This window comes from Sapajus apella, unplaced genomic scaffold (genome assembly GCF_009761245.1).
Source record: "Sapajus apella isolate SASKATOON/1434 unplaced genomic scaffold, GSC_monkey_1.0 scaffold44, whole genome shotgun sequence".
NCBI lineage: Eukaryota > Metazoa > Chordata > Mammalia > Primates > Cebidae > Sapajus > Sapajus apella.
In genome coordinates, this window is record NW_022436984.1 from 12,311,362 (window position 1) to 12,337,853 (window position 26,492).

At 39.4% G+C, this 26,492-nt stretch overlaps 1 protein-coding gene across 18 annotated transcripts in view; it reads left to right on the top strand.

The window, feature by feature from the left end:
* Positions 1-26,492, top strand: part of ARHGEF33 (Rho guanine nucleotide exchange factor 33) — a 134,841-nt gene that overhangs the window by 18,895 nt on the left and 89,454 nt on the right. For 15 of the 18 annotated variants that reach the window (XM_032239377.1, XM_032239386.1, XM_032239384.1 and 12 more), the window contains 7 exons: positions 9,703-9,812; positions 11,784-11,833; positions 17,627-17,770; positions 20,788-20,952; positions 21,272-21,393; positions 22,678-22,820; positions 25,051-25,110. In XM_032239377.1, coding sequence (XP_032095268.1) covers positions 9,788-9,812; positions 11,784-11,833; positions 17,627-17,770; positions 20,788-20,952; positions 21,272-21,393; positions 22,678-22,820; positions 25,051-25,110 — 709 coding nt within the window. In that variant the 5' untranslated portion in view covers positions 9,703-9,787. The remainder of the gene's footprint in view (positions 1-9,702; positions 9,813-11,783; positions 11,834-17,626; positions 17,771-20,787; positions 20,953-21,271; positions 21,394-22,677; positions 22,821-25,050; positions 25,111-26,492) is intronic. The other 3 variants (XM_032239389.1, XM_032239388.1, XM_032239387.1) reach the window with 1 other exon arrangement.

A 26,492-nucleotide genomic window follows, 5' to 3' on the forward strand; every position in this document is an offset into this window, starting at 1 on the left:
TTTTATTTATTTTAATTTTTTTGAGACTAGTTCTCACTCTGCCACCCAGGCTGGAGTGCAGTGGCTCTATCATGGCTCACTGCAGGCTTGACTTCCTGGGTTCAGGTGATTCTTCTACCTCAGTCTTCTGAGTGGCTGGAATTACAGGAGTGCACCACCACGACTGGCTAATTTTTTTTTTTTTTTTTTTTTTTTTTTTGTATTTTTTGTAGAGACAGGGTTTTGCCATGTTGCCCGGCCTGGTCTCAAACTTCTGGGCTGAAGCGAACTACCTGCCTTGGCCTCCCAAAATTCTGGGATTATAGCCATGAGTCACTGCGCCAGACTCCTATTTTAATTTTAATTCTTTAATTTATTGGCTTTGCCACTTTAAATTGCTATGTCTTCAAGGATGATTTTGTTTGGTTGTGGGCATAAAAAACTACATTTTCATTGAGGTATCCTAGTTTTAAACACTTGTGTATCTACATATTGTGAGAATTTTCTTATCTCCTTACTACTTTGCTTCTAGGATCACACTGTACTCTTTGTTTTGTTGTGTTACATTGATTAATTAATTCTATTAATAGTTTCATAAGCATTAAGCCATCTTTAATTTTAGAACAAACTTTGCTGATCATAGTGTTATATTTTTATTTTCTGGCATTTTATTTAGACTATGTTTATTTATTTATTTATTTGATATTATGCTGAATGATTTCTTATTGGAGAGTAGATATTTGACCTTCCCTTTAAATATTTTCTATAGACACTTGTTCTGGATAAAAACATTTCTAGTGTTTTAAAAACAAATTTCAGTAATATATGTTTTCCTAGAAAATTATTAATCTCACCTAGCTTTTAGAAATTATTAGCCACAAATTGCATATCGAATTTTACAAATAATATTTCATGTTCTCTGAATTGGTGGTTGCATCCCTCTTTTTAGTCCGACTTAGTATTATTTCCCTTTCTCTCAATCTCTTTCTCTCATCAGACCCGCCAAAACTTTTTTCCTTATATCAGTCCATCCAACCTGTTTATTCAGATAGCCATCAGAGCCCACATGATACCTTTTTTAAAATGACAATAGTACCTTAAAGTGGTACCTTAAATTACAGTGCTTTGGAATACTGTGACATGAAGCAGTTTATTTAGAGAATCATAGAAAGACTACTGGTCTTACTTGAAGCGACTTCTGGTGTTACTTTTGGCAAATAATTTGTATGAGCTATGGCTTCCTTGGGTATAAAATGAATGGAACATGTGTTTGGCCTACTGCACAGCATTGCTGTAGTGATCAAGTGAGGTAACGTACATGAGAGTGCTTTGAAAACTATAAAACATGAACAAACAAAGTGTTACTGTCACAAAATAATGCTGCTTTTAGGCTGTATAGAAAAAAAACAAGCAAATAGCCCTTTTCCTAACATTGAAAGCATTTTTTCTACATCACAGAGATCATATAGACTCTCTTCTTGAAAATGGTTGCAGGATTTGTCCTGATGAACTATTTTAGTTTCAGGGGAAAGTATTTCCTCATCACCCTCCCCCCAGCATAAAAAGTTCTCATTCTACTAAATTAGAAATGTGCACTAAAGACCTGTTCAATAAAGGACACTGAAATGGAAATTAACTCAAGTCTGCTTTCAATTAATTTCAATTCCCCAAAGTGTAAAACTTTCCTTTTCTGTCACAGCAGTAATTGGAAAGTAATAGACAATCCTCAGTTTTTGTGGTCTTATGTGTGTATGTGGGGAGGAGGGTACACATTCTAGGTCAGTCTCGGGGAGGGTCAGGAGACTTTTCAGTATTCTTTAGGTTTCTGTTAACTTATTATTTTAAAATTTTTTCTGAATTAATTTAGAAAATTTTTTTAAATAATAAGTTAACAGAAACCTAAAGAATACTGAAAAGTTTGGCTATAACTTCTTATTGTTTCAACATTCTTATTTCTCTATATAAATAATTTTAGAACCCTTGTTTTTAAACAGTGGAAACTAATCTTCAAAGGAAATCCTTCCCTGCTAGGCGCTGTGGCTCATTCCTATAATCCCAGCACTTTGAGAGGCCAAGGTGGGAGGATCGCCTGAGTCCAGGAGGTTGAGGCTACAGTGAGCCAAGATCGTGCCACTGTACTTCAGCCTGGGTGACAGAGTGAGACCCTGTCTCAAAAAAAAAAAAAAAAAGGAAATCCTTCCCAAAAGCTGTAGTATGTGAATCAGACAAGAACAGAGAGACTCTGGTTGAAGGGGGTAAGAAGAGGGACCCAGAACCCCATCAGCTTGGTGGCTTCCTCTCTGCACTCAAGACAGACTCGAGGATGACTAAGGGCTTCGAAAAATATAAACTGAAAACCACTGCTTTATATCATGATCAGGCATGATATAGAGACCAACAGGCTCTTTCTAAAAACTTAATATTTTCCCAAGGGTCTACCGAGGCCTGAAGGGGTGTTTATAGGGGTTAGCACTGCAACTGTAGGATGGAAAGAATGGAAGAAGGTTGGGGGGAATAGGAGCCACATGAACTTGGTGAGAGGCATGTGGCAGCATCTGATGGTTATTTATTCAAAGGTAGGCAGTGGTTCAAGGGCTAGCAATGGCAGAGTGAAGAATTACTAGGCTCAGAGTGAGGGATTCCCAGTATGAAATGAAGAGCAGACTACAGGTGAGATCTCAAAGGGACTTTCATAATCATATCAAGGCTTTTTCTAGAATAAGTCATATTACCTTTCTATATAATCCTGTTACTATGCTCCCTTTTCAAATGTACTCTTTTATACATATTATTCATTATCACAGTCGTACTTGTCAACCTAGAAATTCTCTTTTGGAAACTTAGCTTAAGAAAAAAATGTCCTAAATATGAAGAAAAAGGACTCTATTTCTTTTTATATTCATTTATTTTAGTAAAAACCAGAAAACTACCCTAGTAATTGGGGGAGGGAAAGAAAACGATGACACATTTTCTTAAGCAACTATTTCTTAGTCACTAAATACAATGATTATGAAACTATTTGGAGAAAGCCAGAAGTAATAAATAAAAGAACCAGTTCTGAAATTGTATGGACCTGCCTGAATTACAATTCTGGCTCCCTCTGCCATGATCCTGGCATATTATTACCTCGTTTTCCCAAGCCTCAGTAGTCTCATCTAGAAAATGGGGATAATGACATATCATCAACAGAATCAATATGAGAATTTAATTAAATAAGACAATATAAATAAAATATGAAGCATCGTGTTTTGCACATAGCAGCTGTTCAACAAATGTTCTTTCTCCCTTCACCATTCCTTATATAGCATATGGGAAAATGCCTATGCTCTGTCAACAAATTGCTTTTTCTTTTTGAGACAGGATCTTGCCCTGTTGCTCAGGCTGGAGTGCAGTAGTGCAATCGTAGCTCACTGCAGCCTTGAACTACTGGGCTTAAATGATCCTTCCACCTAAGCCTCCCAAGTAGCTGAGACTATAGGCTCTGTCAACAAATTTGACAAACTTAAGGAAATACATAGTTCCTAGGAAAATATAAATGACTAAATTAAGCTGAAAAGTTACCTAGATCAATTTCTTTTGAAAAAATGGAAAAGGCTTTGAAGATCTGATTACTTTTTTAAAAAGGTACCAAGATCAAATGGTTTCATAGCTATGCTCTAAAGCTATGTATGTACCTATGTACATAAGCCGTGTATGTACCTATGCAACAATATTGCATGTTCTTCACATGTACCCCAAAACCTAAAACGCAATTTTAAAAAAGAACAGATAATTCCAATATAATTGAAGTTTTTATAGGTTATAGAAAAAGATGGAAAACTTCTAATTCATTATGGCTAATATAAGCTTACTGATAAAATAAAATAGAATTAAAAAAAAATTTACCAGGTGGGTGAGATGGCTCACGTCTGTAATCCCAGCACTTTGGGAGGCCAAGGTGGGTGGATCACTTGAGGCCAGGAGCTTGAGACCAGCCTGGCCAATATGGCAAAACCCCATCTCTACTAAAAATACAAAAAACTAGCTAGGTGTGGTGGTGCATGCCTGTAATCTGAGCTACTCAGAAGGCTGAGGCATGAGAATCGCTTGAACCCAGGAGGTGGAGGTTGCAGTGAGCTGAGATTGTGCCACTGCACTGGGGGACAGAGACTCTGTCTCAGAAAAAAAAAAAAAAAGAATATTTCAATAGCAAAAGTGACCACAAAGTCAAAAGGCAAAAAGATAAATGGAAAAAATATTGCATATAACAAATGAACAGTTAATACATATTATTTAGAAGCTCTCACTACTTGGTAAAGGAAAAAAAAGGCAGATAACCCAAAAGAAAATTAGGCAAATCAGAGGGTTAATTTACAGACAAGCAAATCTAAATGTGTAGTAAGTATACAACTTAGAGATGCTCAGTAACACTAGCAATAAGCAAAACTAGCTATGAACTATCACTTGTCACCCATCTGACTGACAAGAACTAAAAAGCGTTAAAATCCACTACTGGCTGGAATGCAGGAGAAAGGTACTCAGGCAACATTCCTGGGGGAAATGAGAATAGTTATAGCCTTTTTGGAAAGCAGCCTAGCCAAATCTATGGAAACTTCACTTAAATAAAAGCACCAATATGTAAGGGTCTATGTATCAAGATGTTTGTTGTGAGATTGTTTCCAGTGTCAAAATAATGGAAATAAAGGGAATGTTCATCAGTGGAGAAGTATGAACACAGTTCATTTGTACCATGGAATATTATTACAAGTAACTTCTTAGGGCCAAGTGTGGTGGCTCACACCTGTAATTCCAGCATTTTGGGAGGCCGAACCAAGCAGGTCACCTGAACTCAGGAGTTCGAGTCCAGCCTGGCCAAAATGGTGAAACCTCATCCCTACTAAAATTACAAAAATTAGCTAGGCATGGTGGCATGCACCTGTAATCCCAGCTACTCTGGAGGCTAAGGCAAGAGAATCGCTTGAAACCGGGAGACAGAGGTTGCGGTAAGCCAAGATCCTACCACTGCACTCTAGCCTGGGAAGACAGTGAGACTCCATCTCCAAAAAAAAAAAAAAAAAAAAGTAATTTCTTAGATCTATACCAATTAACTTGGAGAGATGGCCACAATGTATTAAGTGAGAGTAAGATGCAGAGAAGTATACTATATAAACCTGCAGTGACAACCCGACTCCATATATGTATATTCTGTATATGACTGCATGCAATTACATGAGGATGGAAAAAAGAATGAAAGAATACCAGAGATTATTAACATCAGTTGGGATTGGGGAGAAACACTTATACCCTCTGCTCAAACAGCCACAATAAAAACAGCATAAATAATAATGTTCCAATTTTTTTAATTTTTAAAAAGTTTTTCTTCACTTTTTTTATCTGTACAATAATAATCCCATGTTTATTTTATTTTTTCCTTTACAGAGATGGGATCTTGCTATGTTGCCTAGGCTGATCTTGAACTCCTGGCCTCAAGTGATCCTCCATCCTTGGCCATCCAAAATGCTGGGATTACAGGCATGAGTCACTGCACTCAGCCATGATCCAATTTTTAAAAGAAAGTAAAATGTTTATGCTATAATATAGATAGGAAAGGTAGGCATAAAATTTTAGGTAGGCTTCATTAATAATTATGTAAAACATTCCAGAGAAAAAATATTAACAGTCAATACAAACAAGTGATCAGGATAGTTGTTTAAGTGGAAGCATTGCAGTTGCTTTGTTCCCTATATACTTTCCAAATTTTCTCTAATGTAGTGTTTTTGTTTTTGTTTTTGTTTTTAGATGGAGTTTCACTCTGTTCCCCAGGCTGGAGTGAAGTGGCGCGATCTCAGCTCACTGCAATCTCTGCCTCCTGGGTTCAAGTGATTCTCCTGAGTAGCTGAGATTACAAGTGTGCACTACCATGCCTGACTAATTTTTATATTTTTAGTAGAGCAGGGTTTCAACATGTTGGCCAGGCTGTTGCTGAACTCCTGTTTCAAGCTATCTGCTCGCCTCAGCCTTCCAAAGTGCTGGGATTATAAGCGTGAGCCACCATGCCTGGCCTCTAATGTAGTTTTGTTGCTTTTGTAATTTATTAAATAAAATTTCTAACTTACTATCCATCACACATGTTTATTATGTCTCATGGTGGCTCCGCCTATAGTCTCAACACTTTGGGAGGACAAAGTGGAAGAATTGCTTGAGGCTCGGAGGTCAAGAACAGCCTAGGCAACATGGGGAGATGCTGTCTCTACAAAAAATAAAAAATTAGCCATGGATGGTGGCATATGCCTGTAATCCAAGCTACTTGGGAGGCTGAAGCAGGTGGGTCCCTTAAGCCCAAGAGTTCCAGGTTACACTGAGCTATGATCATGTCATTGCACTCCAGCCTGGGCAGATCAAGACTCCGTTTCTACAAAAAATAAAATAAAATAAAGTAATATGTCTTGAAATAAGTGGTCCTGTGTACATACGTGAGTATGAGGATATTCTAGCTTAGAAAATGTATAAGTTTTCATTTTACCTATGATATATGGATTTTTGTTTTTTGTTTTCAATTAGTTACAGATTAATGACTAAATCTCCAGGAAAAATCACCCACAAAAATCCCATAAAGACATGGCTTTGCATATTTAAAGATTTTTTTTCCCCGAAATAGTAACAGAAATCACTTCTAAAGACCACTTTTAAAGCTGTGTGGCTTTGGGCAGGCCGCTTCTCTTCCCCTCCTCAGGTCTCATTTGCTTCTTTTATAAATGAATAAGTTGGAGAGAATAATTTTCTCAGGACTCTGGCTGTAACATTCTGTGATTTAATTATGTTCATTCTAGAATGGATTAGATATCAAGTAAATTAACAATTGCTAAGGAGGAGAGAGTCCTCATCTTAGTAATGTTTATATTGGTTGTGAAAAAAGATTCAAGATAGTTATGAAAGATGCCCTACCTTGGCATAACTTTCATGCTTACATGAAAGATGTGCAAGAGTTTAAACAGCATATGGCCTTGACTTTGGGCCTTTCTTTATATTCCTCACTTATAACTATGTAGCTGTTTTCCAATAGCTTTTTACCAGTGTGTATCTTCCCACCCTGGCAACTTATTATTATTATTTGGTTTGGACACATTCCATATTTTATAGTAAAGTGTTTTTTTTGTTGTTGTTATTTTTTGTTTGTTTGTTTCTTGAGATGGAATTTTGTCCTTGTTGCCCAGGCTGGAGTGCAATGGCATCATCTTGTCTCACTGCAACCTCTGCCTCCTGGGTTCAAGCGATTCTCCTGTCTCAGCCTCCTGAGTAGCTGGGACTACAGGCATGTGCTACCACGCCTGGCTAATTTCGTACTTTTAGTAGAGATGGGGTTTCTCCATGTTGATCAGGCTGGTCTAGAACTTGTGACCTCAGGTGATCTGCCCACCTCAGCCTCCCAAAGTGCTGGGATTACAGGCATAAGCCACTGTGCCCTGCCTTTTTTTTTTGAGACACAGTCTTGCTATGTCGCCCAGGCTGGAGTGCAGTGGTATGATCTTGGCTCACTGCAACCTCCACCTCCCAGGTTCAAGCAATTCTCCTGCCTCAGCCTCTCTAGTAGCTGGGATTACAGGCACCTGCCACCATGTCCAGCTATTTTTTGTGTTGGTAGTAGATACGGGGTTTCACCATGTTGGCCAGGCTGGTTTCCAACTCCTGACCTCAAGTTATCCGTATACCTCAGCCTCCCAAAGTGCTGGGATTACAGGCATGAGCCACCACACCCGGCCCATAATAAAGTCTTAAATCAACTCTCTTCAGGTATAATTTATGTAAGATAAAACGTACCCAATTAAAATATACATTCAATGAGTTTTGACAAATTAGTGCACCCATATACCACTAACACAATTAAGCAGTAGAACATTTCTATCATCCTAAAAAGTTTCCTGTGCAGCCAGGCATAGTGGTTTATGACTTACAATCTCAGCACTTTGGGAGGCCAAGGAAAGGGATTCGCTTGAGCCCCGGAGTTCAAGACCAGCCTCGGTAACATAGTCCCCTGACTCTACGAAAATAAAAAAATCTGCGAGGCATAGTGGTATCCACCTGTAGTCCTAGCTACTTAGGAGGCTGAGGTGGGAGGATCACTTGAGCCCAGGAGTTCAAGGCTACAGTGAGCCATCATAAGCCGCTGCACCGCAGCCTGGGCAGCAGAGTGAGACCTTGTCTCAAAAAAAAAAAAAAAAAAAAGAAAAAGAAAAATCCCTATGCCTCTTCCCAGTTATCCCTCCACCTCCTGCTCCAGGCAACTGTTGAGCTGCATTTTGTCAGTGTAGATTAGATTTGTCTACTCTAGAGTGATGAACAAAGTTTAAAGTTGTGTTTTCTTAAGCTTGGATAGTGTTCAGATGTTTGTGTTGTTTCAATCAGGTTTCTTAGTTATAAGCAACAGAAAACAAAGTCTGGCTGATTTAAGCAGCAGAGGAATTTGTTGAAAGGAGATGGACAGCTCATGTAATTGCTGGGAAGCTGGAGAACCGAGTTTGGGATTCTATGGCTAGCAACAATGCCTAAATTGCACAGTACAACTGTTCTAGTGAGGAAAGCACTGAAAACAGCACCTTGAATTTCCTAATATGTTTGTAACAGAAAATGGTCACCACCACTACCCTCACTGCCACTGCTGTCTTAGAAGGTAGAAAGAATATCAAGTATCTGCCTTAGGAATTATTTTTGCAACTGCCAGTGTTAATTGGGGCAGGTGCATCTGAGTGGTATGTCCTAGGTCATGTGTCTATCATGCCTTAGCTGCAAGGGAGGCTAGAAGAACCTGGCGCTTTCAGCCTCTATAATGGGAGGCATCTGATCAAGCCTCACAAGGCAGGGGAATTCTTCAAACTTAGGAAAGGGTTAAAATGCTGGATGGCTGAAAAGAGGGCCAGTATCCTCAACATTGAGTGTGTGTTGGATTGCATTCCGACCTCGCAGCTTCATGTCTACTGGTTACGGCAGACACAGCATATTTGATTAGCATTTCATGGATGCAAAGGAGTCTACCAGGTGCCGAAAGTGAGGACAAGGCTATCAAGAAACGTACTATTTAATGGAATAGAAACAGAGGTATTGGCCTTTATATCTGCTCAAGTTTTTTCTCCATAAGATAATTTCCTTGGGGCAGGGTATGGTGGCTCACACCTGTAATCCCAGCACTTTGGAAGGCTAAGATCAGATTATCACTTGAGCCTGGGAGTTTGTGACCAACCTGGGCAACATAGGGAGACCCCATCTCTACAAAATATATATATATATATATATCTCCAAGTGTGGGGGCATGTGCCGGTGGTTCCAGCTATTTGGGAGGCTGAGGTGGGAGGCTTGACCCAGGAGGTCAAGGCTGCAGTGAGCCATGATTGCATCACTGCACCCTATCCTGGGTGACAGAGCAAGACCCTGTTTGAAAAAAAAAGCAAAGAAAATTTCCTTAAACTATGACTTGCTAATAAAACCAATAGGTCTTAATTAATTGATTTGATCCAAAAAAGAATGTAGCATATTGAAAAACTACTCTAAATTTGAATAATGGATTTTATATGTATTCACAAAATGACATTTATCTTGACGTTAAATGTTTACTCAGCTTAATATTTTTTCCTCTTCTGAAATTGCATGTACCTCAGGCTGTGTTCAACTTTTTAAAGTTAACACCTGAAGTAAGTTCAGTTTCTTTGACAGTTCTACCTGTTATCCCTTACTCTTGATTTGAATTGACAGGTGCAGGGAAGAGGAGGTGGCCTGAGCCAGGACGATGAGGATGCAATGTTGAAGAATAAGCGGGAGAAGAGAAGTAACCGGCACTATGGAAAAAACCAAAACAAAGCAAGGTCAGATTTTTCCTATGTCTTGCTTTAGGGCTTAGAATTCAAGAAATGTAGATTTTTGTCTTGTATACCACTATCTCAAAACATGACAATATGTCAACTATTTTCATTTCCCTATCATAATATAATGACTATGAAGACTATAGACTGGGTGCTGAAAAAATAGGAAATGCTATTAGAATTTGTTCTGGATTGTTATCTTATTTTTCTTAGCAATAACTTTAGGACTCTCTCAGAACAACAAGCTGGGTAAGGCCAAGACACAGATTCAAATACTAGACATCTATCACCTTCTAAACTAGCCTAGAAGCATAAGTGCTTTCTCTTTTAATAGTTACCATATAGAAACAGCTGTATAGAAGTAGATTCTCTTATCATCTCCAATTTACAGAAGAGGAAACAGTCATAGAGAAGTCAGGTGACAACCACAAAGTATCAAAGTTAGGTCTGGGATCTGGATCCTTCCTCCAAAGCCCTAATTCTTGCTATTTTACCAGGCTGTTGGGACATAGTATGAAATTCTCTAAATAATCTTTACTCAAGCTTATGCAGGAAGTTTCGGTAACCTCAAATCAAATGGATTTTGTAGGGCCAGCCTTCTGTGTGCATAAATTCCGGGCTAAGGCTGTATATTATTTATGAGCTTAAATACTGAGGCTGGAGGGGTTTCCTGTACCAGCTTGCCTTAGGAGAACAATATACACAACCACACAACCAAATGTTTGCAACCAGGCGTTTCCTCTATAAACTGCTTGATGCACACAATGTATGCATTGCGACATACTGGAGAAGTAGCTAAATGGATAAGCAACCAGCTGAATGTTTTACATGGATTGCCTCATCTTTATGGCCAACCAATGTGGTTCTGAAAAAGACATTCTAGGCTAACCTCTTTTTCTCCCTAGGTTGTGAATGGTCTCTCCAGTCCTCTCCCCTCCCCTCCCTTCCCCTCCCCTCCCCTCTCTTCCCTTCACCTCCCCTCCCTTCTCCTCCCCTCGACTCCCCTCCCCTCCCCTCTTGTTTGAGACAGAGTTTCACTCTTGTCGCCCAGGGTGGAATGCAATGGCATGATCTCAATCTCGGCTCACTGCAACTTCCACCTCCCGTGTTCAAGCAATTCTCCTGCCTCAGCCTTTCGAGTAGCTGGGATTATAGGCGCCCACCGCCATGCCCGGATAATTTTTGAGTTTTTAGTAGAGATGGGGTTTCACCATGTTGGCCAGGCTGGTCTCCAACTCCTGATCTCAGGTGATCCACCTGCCTCAGCTTCCCAAAGTGCTGGAATTACAGGCGTGAGCCACTGTGCCAGGCCTGTGAATGGTTTTCTACAACCTACTACCTCCTCTGTGTGTGCCCTGTGTTTCTTGAAGCCTAGTACTATACAATACTGTTTTCTTCTGCCTGTATCCTTCCCAGAACCTTTCCGTTGACAATTCTGTCAGCTGTCTTGCCTAGGAGGACAGCAAGATTCCCTTAGCTGAACTTGGCTGTGACAGTAGGACACAGTTCAGAAGTCTGGCAAAGATCAGAGGTGGGAGAAGTAGAGGACATTTTATGCAGGCACACTAAGAGCAGTAAGTGCCTGGTGAAGAGTCGCCTTCCTGACTATAGAACTGTCCCCGCAGGTCAATTTCAGACAGCCTCAAGAACATAATAAAGACATTTCCTGCGAATTCCTTTCTGTGTGTTTAATAATCACACATCATTCAGTTTGCTTGAGAAACTTCCCTACTATAGTAGAATGTGGTTTTCTATTGCAAGAGTCTATCAGGTAGATACTGGTTTAGTGATTAGGATGTGTGAATATGGATACCACATATATCAGCTCATTTTTTGTTTGTCTTGAATCATTGGTTTCTTGTTATGCAGGCACAAATGCAGGATCGTATACATTCCCTTATTTCCTGTATATATCTGAAGGGGATAGGGACAGAATGAGTAGTGTTGATTGAACAAAGCTCTTTCTCTCTGCAGGAGAGAATGAACATATGCCGGTGAATAATCCTTCCACGCAGATTTACCAGGTAAAGACAAATCGATTGTTTGGAATGCTTCCATGTATAATAGTGATGACTGACTATCCTTCATGCGTAGATGTTTTTAGCACTTACAAGTGCTTCCATATATATTGTTGCACTTGTTCTTTTAGCAGGCCTGTGAGACAGGCAGTGCAGTGGGTCCCGCTACTCACAGTGTACTTTGGAAAGAACTGATTTTTTTTTTTTTTTTGAGACGGGGTCTTTCTGTGTTGCCCAGGTTGGTCTTTAACTCCTGGGCTCAAGCTCAGCTTCCTGAGTAGCTGAGACTATAGGGGAGCACCACTGTGCTAGGCTGAGAACTCATTATTGCAAGACAAGTTGTTTGCTGGGTGCAGTGGCTCACGCCTGTAATCCCAGCACTTTGGGAGGCCAAGGTGGGCAGATCATGAGGTCAGGAGTTTGAGATCAGCCTGACCAACATGATGAAACCCCATCTTTACTAAAAATACAAAAATTAGCTGGGCATGGTGGCGCACACCTGTAATCCAGCTATTCAAGAGGCAGAGACGGGAGAACCACGTGAACCTGGGAGGCGGAGGTTGCAGCGAGCTGAGATCGCGCCACCGCACTCCAGCCTGGGCAACAAAGCAAGATTCCATCTCAAAAAAAAAGAAAAAAGAAAAAAGAAAGACAAGTTATCCCATTTATAAAACGAAGCACTACCACTCCCACCTCCACTCTGCTTCTCTTGCCTGCTGCCCCCATCGCCATGGCTGTTACACTGCAAGGTAACGTGTCCATCAGAGAGGAGAGGGAAAGATCTGTTTTCTTGCTTTCTATGTCAGCAGGGAGAATTGAGAATGAAAAAGGGTTAACATTGTAAATGTTCAAATATATGCATAGGAAAAATTTTCAAGCTCTTTTTAAACAATGGGAACAATTTACTTTACAAGGAAGATAAAAGTTCTGCAAAACATCTTTGCAGTAAGAGTCATATGAGATTTCTTTGGTCCTCTAAGTAGTGTTTACTTGGCTTCTGTCTCTCAACCATAAATTTAAAGTACATTTCTGTTCTTAAAAATCATGGAACTTTATTCTGACATAATTTGTAATATAAATGCAACTTGGGCAAGGGAAACTCATGCTCCTCTCCAGACTTTAGGCAGTGCTGTCTGGAATATCCAAAAAGGAAGAAAACATTGACGGAGCTTGGTGGGAGGTTGGGAGAAAGGATGCTTTCAAAGTTGGTTCTAAGGTTTTAAGCCCTGGTAACTAGGAAAAGAGAATGCTCTCTCAAGCAGAAATATAGGAGTCCAGAAGAGTAGATAGTTTGGGGGAAATGTTATTTAGATTTGTTGAGTTTAAATGACAGTAAAGTGAAAATGACAACCAGTTCCCAGAATTATCATGTAAGAGATCTTTGCTATAGACCAAACTAGGGCAAGCCAACATAGGATTATGAAACCATTACTTAACCATATTGCCCCTATCTCAGACCAGCTATAGGATGAATGGAGGAAACAGCCTCATTTCAATAGAATGCACATTTATTGAGCAGTTACTATGTGCAAAGTCTACTGCTTGACCTCGTGGCAGATTAAACAGATGAAACAGACATTCTCATTGATTTTTATGTGTCCACAACCTGAAGAACACATAGAATAATATCTCTTGGCTGGGCGTAGTGGCTCATACCTGTAATCCCAGCACTTTGGGAGGCTGAGGTGGTGGATCACAAGGTCATGAGTTTGAGACCAGCCTGGCCAACATGGTTAAACTCTGTATCTGCTAAAGATACACAAAATTAGCCAGGCGTGGTGGTGCATGCCTGTAATCCCAGCTACTCAGGCAGCTGAGGCAGGAGAATCACTTGAACGCAGGAGATGGAGGTTGCAGTGAGCCGAGATCAAGCCATTGCACTCCAGCCTGGGTAACAGTGCAAGACTCCATCTCAAAAAAAAAAAAAAAAAAAAAAGAATAATAGTTGTTCTTACAAGGTAAGCTGTTGAAAGGATTGTAATAGAGGCATTAATAAAATTCTGCGGGGAAGGGATGAATTAGTATTGACTGGAAGATTTGAGCTAGGTACTTAAGGACAAGTAGATCATTTGACCAGTAGGTATAGGTAAGGTTGTTTGGGACAGGGGACTAGCTTGAACAAAGGCCTAGAAGCAAAAATGGGTTTTCACTCAGCGCTGATTTGATGCCTCACTGGTCCAAGTGCTCCAGATGCTTTCCTTGCCCACTTCCCCTCTGTTCTCATCTGACCTGTGTATGACATTTGAATGAGTGTGAGTACCTCTTTAAAGTCAGGTATGATTTAAAGTCTATTATAGATTTTATGTAGGTCACTCCCTGAATGTTGGCTAAATATAACTGCAGTGGGGTGGCCTCATTATCTTATTGTGTTACAAATCCTAGTACGTCTGTTCACAGTGGATCACACAAAGCAATGGAAGTGAAGTTGGTCTCTATGACCTCTGTGATGCTATCATAACCCCATCCTTGTTTTAAAAGAACACTTCCTAAGCCCCAGTCTGCTTACTCCAAGCAACATTTAACCAAAAGAAGAAGAAGAAAAAGGAGAAGTAAAGAAAGAAGAAGAGAAAGAGGAAGGAGGGAACTGGGGAGGAGTTAACCATAACAGAATAAAATTTATAGTAGAAGGGAAGGCACCTGAAGTAAAATATGAAATTTTGGTCATTCTCTATCTCACTTTATTTTCTGGATAGATCCCATACCTACCTGACATTATCGTATATATTACCTGATTTGGTTTTTTTTTTTTTCTGTCTCCTCATATAGAATGTAAGCTCTAAGGGCAGGAATTTAGTCCATTTTGCTCTCTGTTGAATTCTCAGTGTAAAGTACAATGCCTGGCATATAATACATATTCAATAAATATGAACTGAATGAATGAATGGATGACTATATTACAAGATGTCTGTATTTCTCTGAGCCAAGAGGTCTGATGCACTCATTTAGTCTTGTGCCAGTGTTGGGAAGATTTTGCCTGGGTCTTTTGGAAGAAAAGAAGAGATCCTCACTTCATACTCTAATTAAAACAAACGCCAAAGTGGATTAAAGGTTTAAATATTAAAAATTCAAACCATAAAATTTTAAAATAAGTGAATATTTCATTTGTCTCCAAATGTGAGATGTCTTTCTAAGTTAAAAAGCACTGGGAGAAATCACAAAGAAGGAGATTTGAGAGTTCATCCACATTATAATTTAAACTATTTCCATCATAAAAATATTCTAAACAAATTTAGAGGCAAATAACAAAATTAGGAAGACACAACAGTATTTCTTTTTTTTTTAAATTGTACTCTAGGTTCCGGGGTACATGTGCAGATAATGCAGGATTGTTGCATAGGTATATACATGGCAATATGGTTTGCTGCCTCTATCCCTCTGTTATCTAAATTTGGCATTTCTCCCCACCCTCCACTGTCCCTCCCCTAACCTCCCCAACAGACCCCAGTGTGTGATGCTCCCCTCCCTGTGTCCATGTGTTCTCATTGTTCAACACCTGCCTATGAGTGAGAACAGACACATTAATATTTCAAAAGTTTAATCATAAATTAGTAGTTCGTGAAGGCCAATAAAAATGGAAACTTCCAAAACTCCAGTAGAAAATGAGCAAGGAACACAGACAGTTTACCAAAGTAAAGTTATAGATGGCTAAGAAAAAGTTGAAGCTCAAAGAAGCAATGATTAAAATAAGGAGTATTATAGTTTGACTAATTAGCAAATAATAATTAATAATATTTCGTTCTGGTAAGTGTGTGTAATTGTTAGAAACTTTTAGAAAAGTCTATTCCCTTTTCCTTTTCATCTTATCCTTTGTTCACTGCACATACCCACCCCTCTCAGAGTTGTTGAATCAGATCTCTTTTCCAGAGTCAGGTGGCATCATTTTACCCTTTATTACTTCATTTTGCATATGGATTATAAAAATTATGATCCCATTAACATAAGAAAGGGTCCCATAATTAAGGCAACAGACGTAGTAACTGCACAATTTAGTGCTAGCCCAACATTCACACTAATGATTTGAACTCCAACTGTGTTTTTTTTCTTTCTTTTTTTTTTTTGAGATGGGGTTTCACCATGATGGCCAGGCTGGTTTTGAACTCCTGACCTCAGGTAATCCACCCACCTCAGCCTCCCAAAGTGCTAGGATTACAGGCGTGAGCCACCGCGCCCAGCTCCAACTGTGTTTTAAGCTCACTTGTAGCCTTAGGAATGTAAACACTGTGGCTTCTTCTATTTCTATTGTTTCATGTATTTTATTATTCAAGATATGTTTTTCCAAATCCACTAATTTAGGACATTGCATATCATATATAACATTTCCAAGAATATACAGACATATTACCATAACTTTTCAAATCCTCTGGTCAAATATAACTTGTATAGTTATTAATTAGTTGAACAGATTGCCTCCCTGTGGTATAGTAGCTTTCCCTTTGGGTCAAATACTACTAACATCTTCGACCCACAGGAAGTTCATATTTAGGAATTTATTCTAAGGAAATAATTAGAAATATATACAAAACTTTAAAACAAAAACATAATTTGCAGCATTAGTTATAACATTGAAAAATTACAAGCAACATACATTTCCAACAAAAGTGAATGGGTAGGTAAAGTATGGCAAATTCACGGGATGGAATATTATGTAGCCATCAAAAGTAGACCTTCAGAAACATTTTGAAGGCTATTGTAAATGCCTTATTGGAATATTAGGAGGAAAAAAAAGAGAGGTAGAATCAAATGTATCTGCAGTATGATTTCAACTATATAGATATCTGCATTTATATGCATAGAACAAAATAGAAGGAAATGTGAGGGTTAATGGTAACACTGAAATAATGAAATTTGGGATGATTCTATTTGGCAATTCTCTTTTCTCTTGTTTATTTTTCTCTGTAATGAAAATAATTTTTAAAAGAAGTGATGTGCTAAAAGGACCTCTAATTGAAACACTATGGGAACCAGTCCTACAGTAATAGGTTTCATCATCAAAACTGTCATTGAAAGTTTTCTAGGATTTTTAAATCCTGATTGAGTCTCAGTCTCTTTTTGCCATTGAGGAATGTTCTTCTGATACCAGAGAAGTTAACTCTTCTAGGCCTGTAATGTATCCAGGGATCAATAAGAGAAATTTCCAGCACACCAGGCTTCATGTCAGTCTCAATAAGGCCCTGCAAGAATGACTTTAAGGGAATGTAGAGGAGTAGATTTGGGAAGTTTACTCTCGATATTCAAATTACTTGCTGCTCACTTTGTATTTTAAATCATTGCACTTCTGGGGATCAATACAGAGCCCTACAATTGGAAGATGGAAGTTGCCAGAAAACTCATATTGCTTCTGCAGTGACCCTGGTTTAGGGGGAAACCAAAGCAATTACCTTGGCCTCCTTGCCATCATGTATGTGCCACTGCGGAACACCTGGCTTTTGCTCTTATAGAATTGTAAGAATTGGGAGGTTTCCCAAACATCGACATTTATGACTTTGCAAGGTTCCCAAAGCACAGGTCCAGTTCCCCTAATTTACCTCTTGGTAGCCTCCTGACCTGGGTAATGTGGCAAAAAGGAAGAAATGTCTGTAAAACACAAGTTGACATTTATGAAAATTAAGTTTGAGGCCTGAGAGATCTTTCATGAAAAAAAAAATTGGAAGACACTGACTAAAATTCATCTTAAGAAGAGTTAAGAAGCCAAGAAAAGAAAGAAAATTGAGACTCAGAAATTAAGAGCAGGAAATAGGAAGAATTCGGACTCCTCTCCCTTATTTATTTGAGCCTAAGATGCCCTCTGTGGTACCGTAGGCTTCGAAGTACAAGTCTTCCCTGAACCTACCTCCAGTGGGAGCCCGCCTCCAGCGGCAGGATGGAGGGATCATAACCTCTCTAGAGCACCTTCATGAAAAAATCAACGAGATGAGGAACGTGTTCAACTCCCTGGAGAACAAGGTAGACACCTGTTTCTAATCCTTGGGGTGGGCTGTGGGCTGTCAAAAAAGAAAACTGAAGAGAGAGCAGAGAAAAGATGTTAAGACGGTGTCTTCACAGTATTTATTGTTCACAAGGGAGTGGTCAGGTTGGTAGTTGAAAACCACCCTGTAGGGGCTGAAGAGATTAGGATCCCTCAGCATCTTAAAATGACATGTTAGTCACGGTCTCCGTGGCGAAATCGGTTAGCGTTTTTGGCTGTTAACTAAAATGACATGTTGTATCAGGTGTGTGTCCTCCTAACGGCTTCCCTCCCTCACTGGTCAGTGCTGTGAAGCTGTTTTCAAAGCAGTAGCAAGACTTCAATAGCAGGTACCCATGGAGCTCAGAGTAATATGTTGGTAGGAAATGGGCACATGACTCAAAAATAGCTTTCAAAGACCCAGAGTACCTATGTCACCTGGCTATCAGGGGAAAATTTTAATAATTTTTTGAGAACTGGGGTTCTGCAGGGAAGGAAAGGTCCTTTTCCTAGGAGTTTGCTGCTGCCTTTTGGTCTCTGCAAAAAACCCTGCCTAAGAGAGCAAGATAATGAAACCTATTTCTGTTGGATAGTGTTTTCTTTTTTTTTCCCCAATCAGGAAATCTAAGTGAACGTCACTAAGAAGAATGTCAGCTTTCCTTCTTCCAATTTTAAAACTTGCATACATTTTTGGTTTGATGTTACATAGCTATCAATTTTTTTTTTTTTTGCTCACAGAAGATATATTTGTATAATGAAAAATTATCAGATCAGAAAGTGGTTGATCTGGTGATTTAATCCACCATGATGACTAAATTAGGACATGTGCCAAAATCCATTGCAAAGATTAATTACAATTTAAAATGATTGAAATGAAAAATGGATTGTTCATGATGTTTCCCAGCCTTCTAGCCCCAAACACTTGACAGGCTCTGCTTTTTTCCTCAAAATGATCTCTCTGGTTCCTCTTATTTCTCCCTACTCCCAGCAATCATTTGTAAGGCACAATGAACCACAAAATCCTACATTTTTAAAATGTGATACAGGAGACCCTGTAGAGTGGGAGGTGCCTTTGTAGGTGGAAACCATGTGGATGACCTGATTCTGAAAATGTTCAGAAATACACATTCAAAGGAACTCTGTGAAGGTATCTGGACTTTAGTTTTCATTCCTTTAAAAGAAAAATATTTGAGGCCAGGCATGGTGGCTCATGCCTGCAATCCCAGCACTTCGGGAGGCCAAGGCAGGTGGATCATTTGAGGTCAGGGGTTTGAAACCAGGCTGGCCAACATGGTGAAACCCCATCTCTATTAAAAATATGAAACTTAGCTGGGCATGGTGGTGCATGCCTGTAATCCCAGCTACTTGGGAGGCTGAGGCAGGAGAATCACTTGAACCTGGGAGGCAGAGGTTGTAATGAGCCGAGATCATGCCACTGCACTCCAGCCTGGGTGACAGAGCAAGACCCTGTCTCAAAACAAAACAAAACAAAACAACAGCTGGGTGCGGTGGCTCACGCCTGTAATCCCAGCACTTTGGGAGGCCGAGGCGGGTGGATCACGAGGTCAAGAGATTGAGACCATCCTGGTCAACATGGTGAAACCCCGTCTCTACTAAAAATACAAAACATTAGCTGGGCATGGTGGCGCGTGCCTGTAATCCCAGCTACTCAGGAGGTTGAGGCAGGAGAAATGCCTGAACCCAGGAGGCGGAGGTTGCGGTGAGCCGAGATCGCGCCATTGCACTCCAGCGTGGGTAGCAAGAGGGAAACTTCGTCTCAAAAAAAAAACAAAAAAAAAAACCCAACAACAATAACAACAAAACTTGATTATAGAATAAGCCTTCTAAATGATTCTGTTTTAAAGAGACATGTGGAGCTAAGAGTGCCTCTACCTAGCAGAGTGTAAGATCATAAATGTCAAGAAAGTAATGTTATTATCTTATTGTTATTATTAACTTACTGTCTGTTGAAAATGTTTTTTTCATTTGTTCAATAAATAAAACTGAACTTTAGAAGTGCTTCATTTTCTCCACATTTCTGTTTGTGCTTAACTTTTTGATTTGCCACCTAATGGGGGAGAAGAATGAACATTTCTTGAACATCTATGCACCAAGTATATGCTGTGGTAGGCAGCTTACCCACATTTATGCATTTAATTTTCAAGACAGCCCTGTGAAATAGATATTATCATGCCTATTTGATGGATGAGAAAAATGCTACAACGTGCCTAAGGTCTTGGTACTTTAGGACAGAACTAGGATTTGTACCCTACCTGATCCAAAATTGAACATCTCTTTCATGATGTCGGAGTTGACAATAGAAGTTCAGTGTGTGAGCTCCTATATGACCAGGACTGACTGCTGAAGATGACTCATATCACCATCAACAACATTCTGAGCTCCTACCATTTCTATCAGATATTCCTGTGCCTTTCTTATGAGTTAAAGCCTACCGTCATTGAAAATACCATTACCTCCTTTTTCCCATGATACCGTCCAATAGTATTTTTTTTAAAAAAACTTCTTTTCTTTCAAATAAATTCTCAGTTATGCTTGGTTGTTACTCTGTTTGTTTTTTAATTTCTTAAGAAAGCAAGAACTGAATTTCCTTACTTCTTATAATAACCAGAGAGAACATGACTCATTTTCTTCTTTCACAGATTTTGAAGAGTTATTGGATCAAGATTTACATACATGTTTCTTTTCAAGTAAATCTCATTTTAATCAAAGGTGTCAGAATAAATAGAAGCTTGCAGAAGCACTTGTAAACTTAATTAATGGCTTGCTTTCTTGTCATTTTTCAAGCTTTAGCATGTGCTGTATAAAGAAGATACTCTTTTTCTTAGACGAATGGGGCCAGGGTTGTCTTAAGTTGTCCAAACTGAAGTACACTAGTAAATGAGGTCTGTAGATTATCAGAAGCCTCGTTTCTCAAACAAAGGAAAGATTCAAGGGCCAATGGTGCCACTTGTTATAATTTTCAGCAAATTGAATTAACTTTTCATGCATTATTTAGTTGCAGGCCCTAGCCTCTGAACTCAAAACTGGTTTCACAGAAGCAATGCAAGAACTGTCAAGAATTCAACATGGAGAATATGCTTTGGAAGAAAAGGTTAAGAGCTGCAGATGTTCCATGGAAGAAAAAGTTACGGAGATGAAGAATTCATTAAACTATTTCAAGGTAAGCCCCTCTTTTATTTCCTTGCTGACAAGAGAATTTTGGTCTCAGTAACAGGAGTAGAAAACTTGCCTTTCTCCATAGCAGCCAAATATAAGAATTTTTCCTCTGGGCCATTCATAATTATCATGGAAAAATACCTTTCATGTTTTCTTTTTTGGAGCTCTGTCTTAAAATTTGAGGCCACAATGGAAGTAATTTGTTTAATCTTATTCATTCATTTATTCAATAAATAGGTATTAAAAGTGTACAGTATGCTAGATTATGTGATATACTTTTACCCCATGTGCCAGTTTAAAACACAACAATTCTTATTTTTTAGGAAGAGCTGAGCAATGCCATGTCAATGATCCAAGCCATCACTTCCAAACAAGAAGAAATGCAACAGAAAATCGAACAGCTTCAACAGGAGAAGCGAAGAGAATCTCGAAAAGTTAAAGCCAAGTGAGTGTCTTTTAAAAATGTACCGAAGGCAAACTCATAAGCAATGGCTTCTGCAGAGGCACCTAGAACAGCTTCCCCACTATCAGTATCTAGCTAGCTGGCCAATGTGCTTCACGGCTTGGCATTCGATGAAGCTGATAGAATTATAACATTGGCTAATACCAAAGATGGGTGGTACCTATTATGTAAAAAAAAATGCATTTAATACGATATGTAAAATGAAAGTGACATAAAATGACATGAGTGCTTTGATTACAAGGGTAAAAATATGTAAAATAACAACTAGAAAGATATACTTAAAAATAATGATGCTTGTGTTAAGATAGCACCATCAGTGATTTTCTTTTTTTATTAATTTTCTAAAATATCTCTAATGCAATTATTATTTTACTTCTAGGGTTGAAAATAAATTTATGTTAAACAATGCCTGGACCAGGTTGAATCAAGTAAAGTTTCACCATTAAACATACATAATCTTTATTGTTACTTATGTGGTTTTGTTTTTCCTTTTCTCTTTTTTTTTTTTTTTTTTTTTTGAGACAGAGTCTTGCTCTGTTGCCCATGCTGGAGTGTAGCAGTATGATCACAGCTCACTGCAGCATTGAACTCCTGGGCTCAAATGATTCTCCCACCTCAATCTCCTGAGTAGCTGGAACTATAGGTGCGGCCACCACGCTAGCTAATTTTTTTTTTAATTGTAGAAATGGGGTCTCCCTATGTTTTCCCAGGCTGGTCTCGGACTCCTGGGCTCAAGTGATCCTCCTGGCTTGGCCTCCCAAAGTGGTGGGATTACAGGCGTGAACCACAGTGCTCAGCCTACTTATGTGTTTTTAATATTAACAAATTGAAAATAGAATTGTAGGAATAATATGTGTGTGACCCTGGAGAATAGGCTATTTTCAGGAAAGGACCTGCTGCTTTCTGCTACTTCTGAGTTGCATTGCTAAGTGAATGTAAATCATCTCAAGCAAATTGTCACCACTGCAAACTCTGAAGATCCTGATGATAAGGAAGCCAGTAACAAAAAAATAAGAATGTGGGTATTATAATTAGAAGGGTGATTTGTAAATATAAGAAGTTTTTTTCTTCTCCAACTGAAGTGATGAATTAAGTTGGACCATATGAATTGCTAGTATTTGACCATTTTTAATTTTCAAAAATGGCAATTTATATCGTTCAACCTAATAATTCAGACATTTTCTTGAGTTAGTCTGAGCTCAATCTCCTCCTAATAGATCAGATATTAAGAACCAGAATTGCCTTGTCTTTATTTCTCTTTACTAGGAAAACTCAGAAAGAAGAACACAGCTCACAGGCCGGGCCTGCACAAGCACAAGGAAGTCCTTTTCGTTCAATCAATATCCCTGAGCCTGTTCTTCCAAGCGAAGACTTTACCAACCTTTTGCCTTCTCAGGCCTATGAAAAAGGTACAGTTCACAAATCATACTGAATTAATCAAGTATTTTTCTCCTGATTCCTAGGGCTTAAGAATGGGCTTAACCCCTTCATCTTTGTTAGAGGAAAATGGTGTATTGTCTGGAATTTTTCCTCTTGTAACTGGAATTTAGGAGAATCCAGAGGATCTAAAAGGCCACAAGAGTTTGCTCAATTTAAATATTTTTTTTTAGGCGGGGGAATACTAATCTGGATTCTTCTAAATTTCAATTGAATTAAAATAATTTATTGTGCAATCAATACTATGCTAACCCATAAGAGAGAAGTATTAGAAAAAAAATCACTTACTCTAATAAGTTTTTTTTAATTTGAGTCAGAGTCACACTGTTGCCTGGGCTGGAGTGCAATGGTGGGATCCTCAGCTCACTGCAAACTCCGCCTTCCAGGTTCAAGCGATTCTCCTGCCTCAGCCTTCCGAATAGCTGTGATTACAGGCACCTGCTGCCATACCGGGCTAATTTTTTGCATTTTTAGTGGAGACATGGTTTCGCTATGTTGATCAGTCTGGTCTCCAACTCCTGACCTCGTGATCTGCCCACCTCAGCCTCCCAACGTGCTGGGATTACAGGTGTGAGCCACCGCGCCCAGCCTGCCTTTTTATTTTTATTTTTTATCTGTTTGAGTAATTCATTGAGAAACTGATAGGCACAACCTGGGAAAACTCACTTGATGCATCTGGGGACTGGGTTCATTGCAGGTGGCTCTATTTTCTTTCCTCTAGGACATGAACAGCTCTACATAAGAGGATGAGCATCGCTGGGAAAGAGTAGAGTATACAATCGGCTTAGAAAGTGAAAGTTCAGTGCCAGTGCAGCTAAACGTGTTCACAAGATAAAAGGTTAAAAATTATTTTTACAAAGTAAACCTGTACATGTTTAGACAATGTGAAACAGTCCCCAGGGAAATAAATAATCACAGAATGTGTTGAATCCACTGAAAACAGCTGATCCAGATGATTTCAGTGCCCACATGAATTAAATGAACTATTTAGTGGCAACCCCCTCCTTCCTTTCCTCTTACATAGACATGGTCGTAGTTTATGCTACTGAGTTGCTGCAGAAATTTAAGATTAATGTGCTATGATAAGACATTCTGCACATACTTGGCAGCTTATGTTAAAACTCAGGGTTCAAGAACCAAACATTCAAAAAGTCTTAGCTTATCCACTGTTAATGATAAAATAGTACAACTATTATCTATCGTCCCCAAATTCTGTAGCTTAAAATAGCAACCATTCATGGTTCACAGTTTCTCTGAGTCAGGAATCTGTGCACAGCTTAGCTGAGTGCCTCTGGCTCAAGGTCTCTCATTAAGGCTGTAATCAAGGTGTTGGCTATGGTTGTCATCTCGTGTGAACGCTCTACTCAGGGGCATCTATATCCAAGCTTATTCACATGGTTATTGGCAGGCTCCAGTTTTTGTAACATGGGACTCTCTAAGTTGCTGCCTTACAATTTGGCAGCTAGCCTCTCCCAGGGCAAGCGTTCTAAAAGAATGCTCAATACAGAAGCCTCAGTGGGTTTTTTGGTTGTTGCTGGTTTTCTTTTTTGTTTTTGAAACAGAGTTTCACTCTTGCTACCCAGACTGGAGTTTAATTGCTTTGTCATAGGGTACACCTGTTACCCAGGCTGCAGTGCAGTGGGGCAATCTTGGCTCACTGCAGCCTCAACCTCTTGGGCTTGAGCGATCTTCCTATTTTACTCTCCCAAGTAGCTGGGACCACAGGCGCACACCACCATGCCCCGCTAATTTCTGTGGTTTGGAGGTGGGGGGTGAGGCGGGGTTTTTGTCTTGTTGCCCAGGCTGGTTTACATTTTAACATGTATCATTTTACATTTTAACAGTATCATTCTGTCTCTTTTTATTATTACCATTATACCACTGCCACCACCATTATAGTTAAACAACTCTTTAACTGGTATAATATGCCAGGTAGTACTTCACGCAGTTTACAAATATTAACTTATTTATTTCTTATTGTAATCTTTGAGGTAAGTACCGCTATTGTATCTTTTTACTGCTGCGAAAATAGCACTTGCCATACTATACTGTAATTTCTATTATTATTATTTTTTTTTACTGCTCTGCCTCCCCCACAAAACTGTAGAATCTCTGAGTCTGCCCCAAGCACCTGGCTCATGGAAGGTGCTTAGTCCATGTTAGTAGAATGAACGCTGAATGGATGCTTTCCTTTCTCTGCAGCCCAAGAGTCCAGACCTGTTCATGTAGGAGACAGTAATGTGAAGGGAATGATGGGTCCTGGTAAGTGACTTTTCTCTTAGTTTTCTTTTTTTCCAGCAATTCCATTCTTTACCTCTTCTACCTTCCCTGCTTCCACTTCCTCACAAACCAGGCATGAAAGAACTCACAAAAGAGAAAGTTACGAAGTTACGAAGATTCTAAGATGTATACTAGAGCAGGTAGGTGACTCGTTTAAGCCCAAGGAGAGGGAAGGGCTAGGAAAGCTTGAGACAAAACCAGTATGCTTCCTTCTTTCTGGTTTATTTCAATGGCTAATGAATTCACACTTGCCAAAAATTTCAGGTAAATGTGGCATGACATAAATTTTCCGTGGATCACACGCTGTATAGTTTAATTCAAAAGTTATTTATTTTTACATCTGTGTAGTGCAGGTAATAAAGACTGAATAATATAAAGAAACAAAAGAAAAAGACAACAAAATTTTAAAAAGGATTTATTTAATTAACTGACAATTCGGTGGAATTTTATAAATTATTTCATCTTCCCTTTCTCCTTCCTTTCTAGCATTAGGGTCAAGGAGCAAATGGCCAAAGAAGACATTGTTTTTGGCACCCTTCCTCCTCATCTTTCTGTATTCTCTTCCCAGGGGTGCTCCAGCGCCTGGTGTGCTCACCTGAAAGGAAGCAGATATAAGGAGTCAATACATATTACTATAAATTAGCTATACTATTTGATAAATTCATTTTTCAAAACTCCTTATTTAGTAAAGACTATGTATAAAGCATAGAGGATGTAGAGACCAGAAACAGCTTCGGACACTTTTAATCCTTAATTGATATATTTAATCCTCAAGGGGTAGTTGCACCCAAACAGGCAGATTCATTAAGAGTTAGTAACCAAGGCTGGGTGCGGTGGCTCACCTCTATAATCCCAGCACTTTGGGAGGCCAAGGTGGGTGGATCACCTGAGGTCATGAGTTCAAGATCAGCCTGATCAACATGGGGAAACCCCGTCTTTACTAAAAATACAAAATTAGCCAGGTGTGGTGGCGCATGCCTGTAATCCCAGCTACTTGGGGAGGCTGAGGCAGGAGAATTGCTAGAACCTGGGAGGTGGAGGTTGTGGTGAGCTGATATTACGCCATTGCACTCCAGCCGGGGCAACAAGGGCGAAACTCTGTCTGAAAAAAGAAAGAAAAAGAAAAAAAAGAGTAACAAGAGTAACAAGGCTGGGTGTGGTGGTTCACGCCTGTAATCCCAGCACTTTGAGAGGCTGAGGCAGGTGGATCACCTGAGGTCAGGAGTTCAAAACAGCCTGGCCAAAAAACCTCGGCTCTATTAAAAACACAGAAATTAGCTGGGTTTTAGTAAAACCTTGGCTCTGCTAAAAATAAAGAAATTAGCTGGGTGTGGTTGCACATGCCTGTAATCCCAGCTACTTGG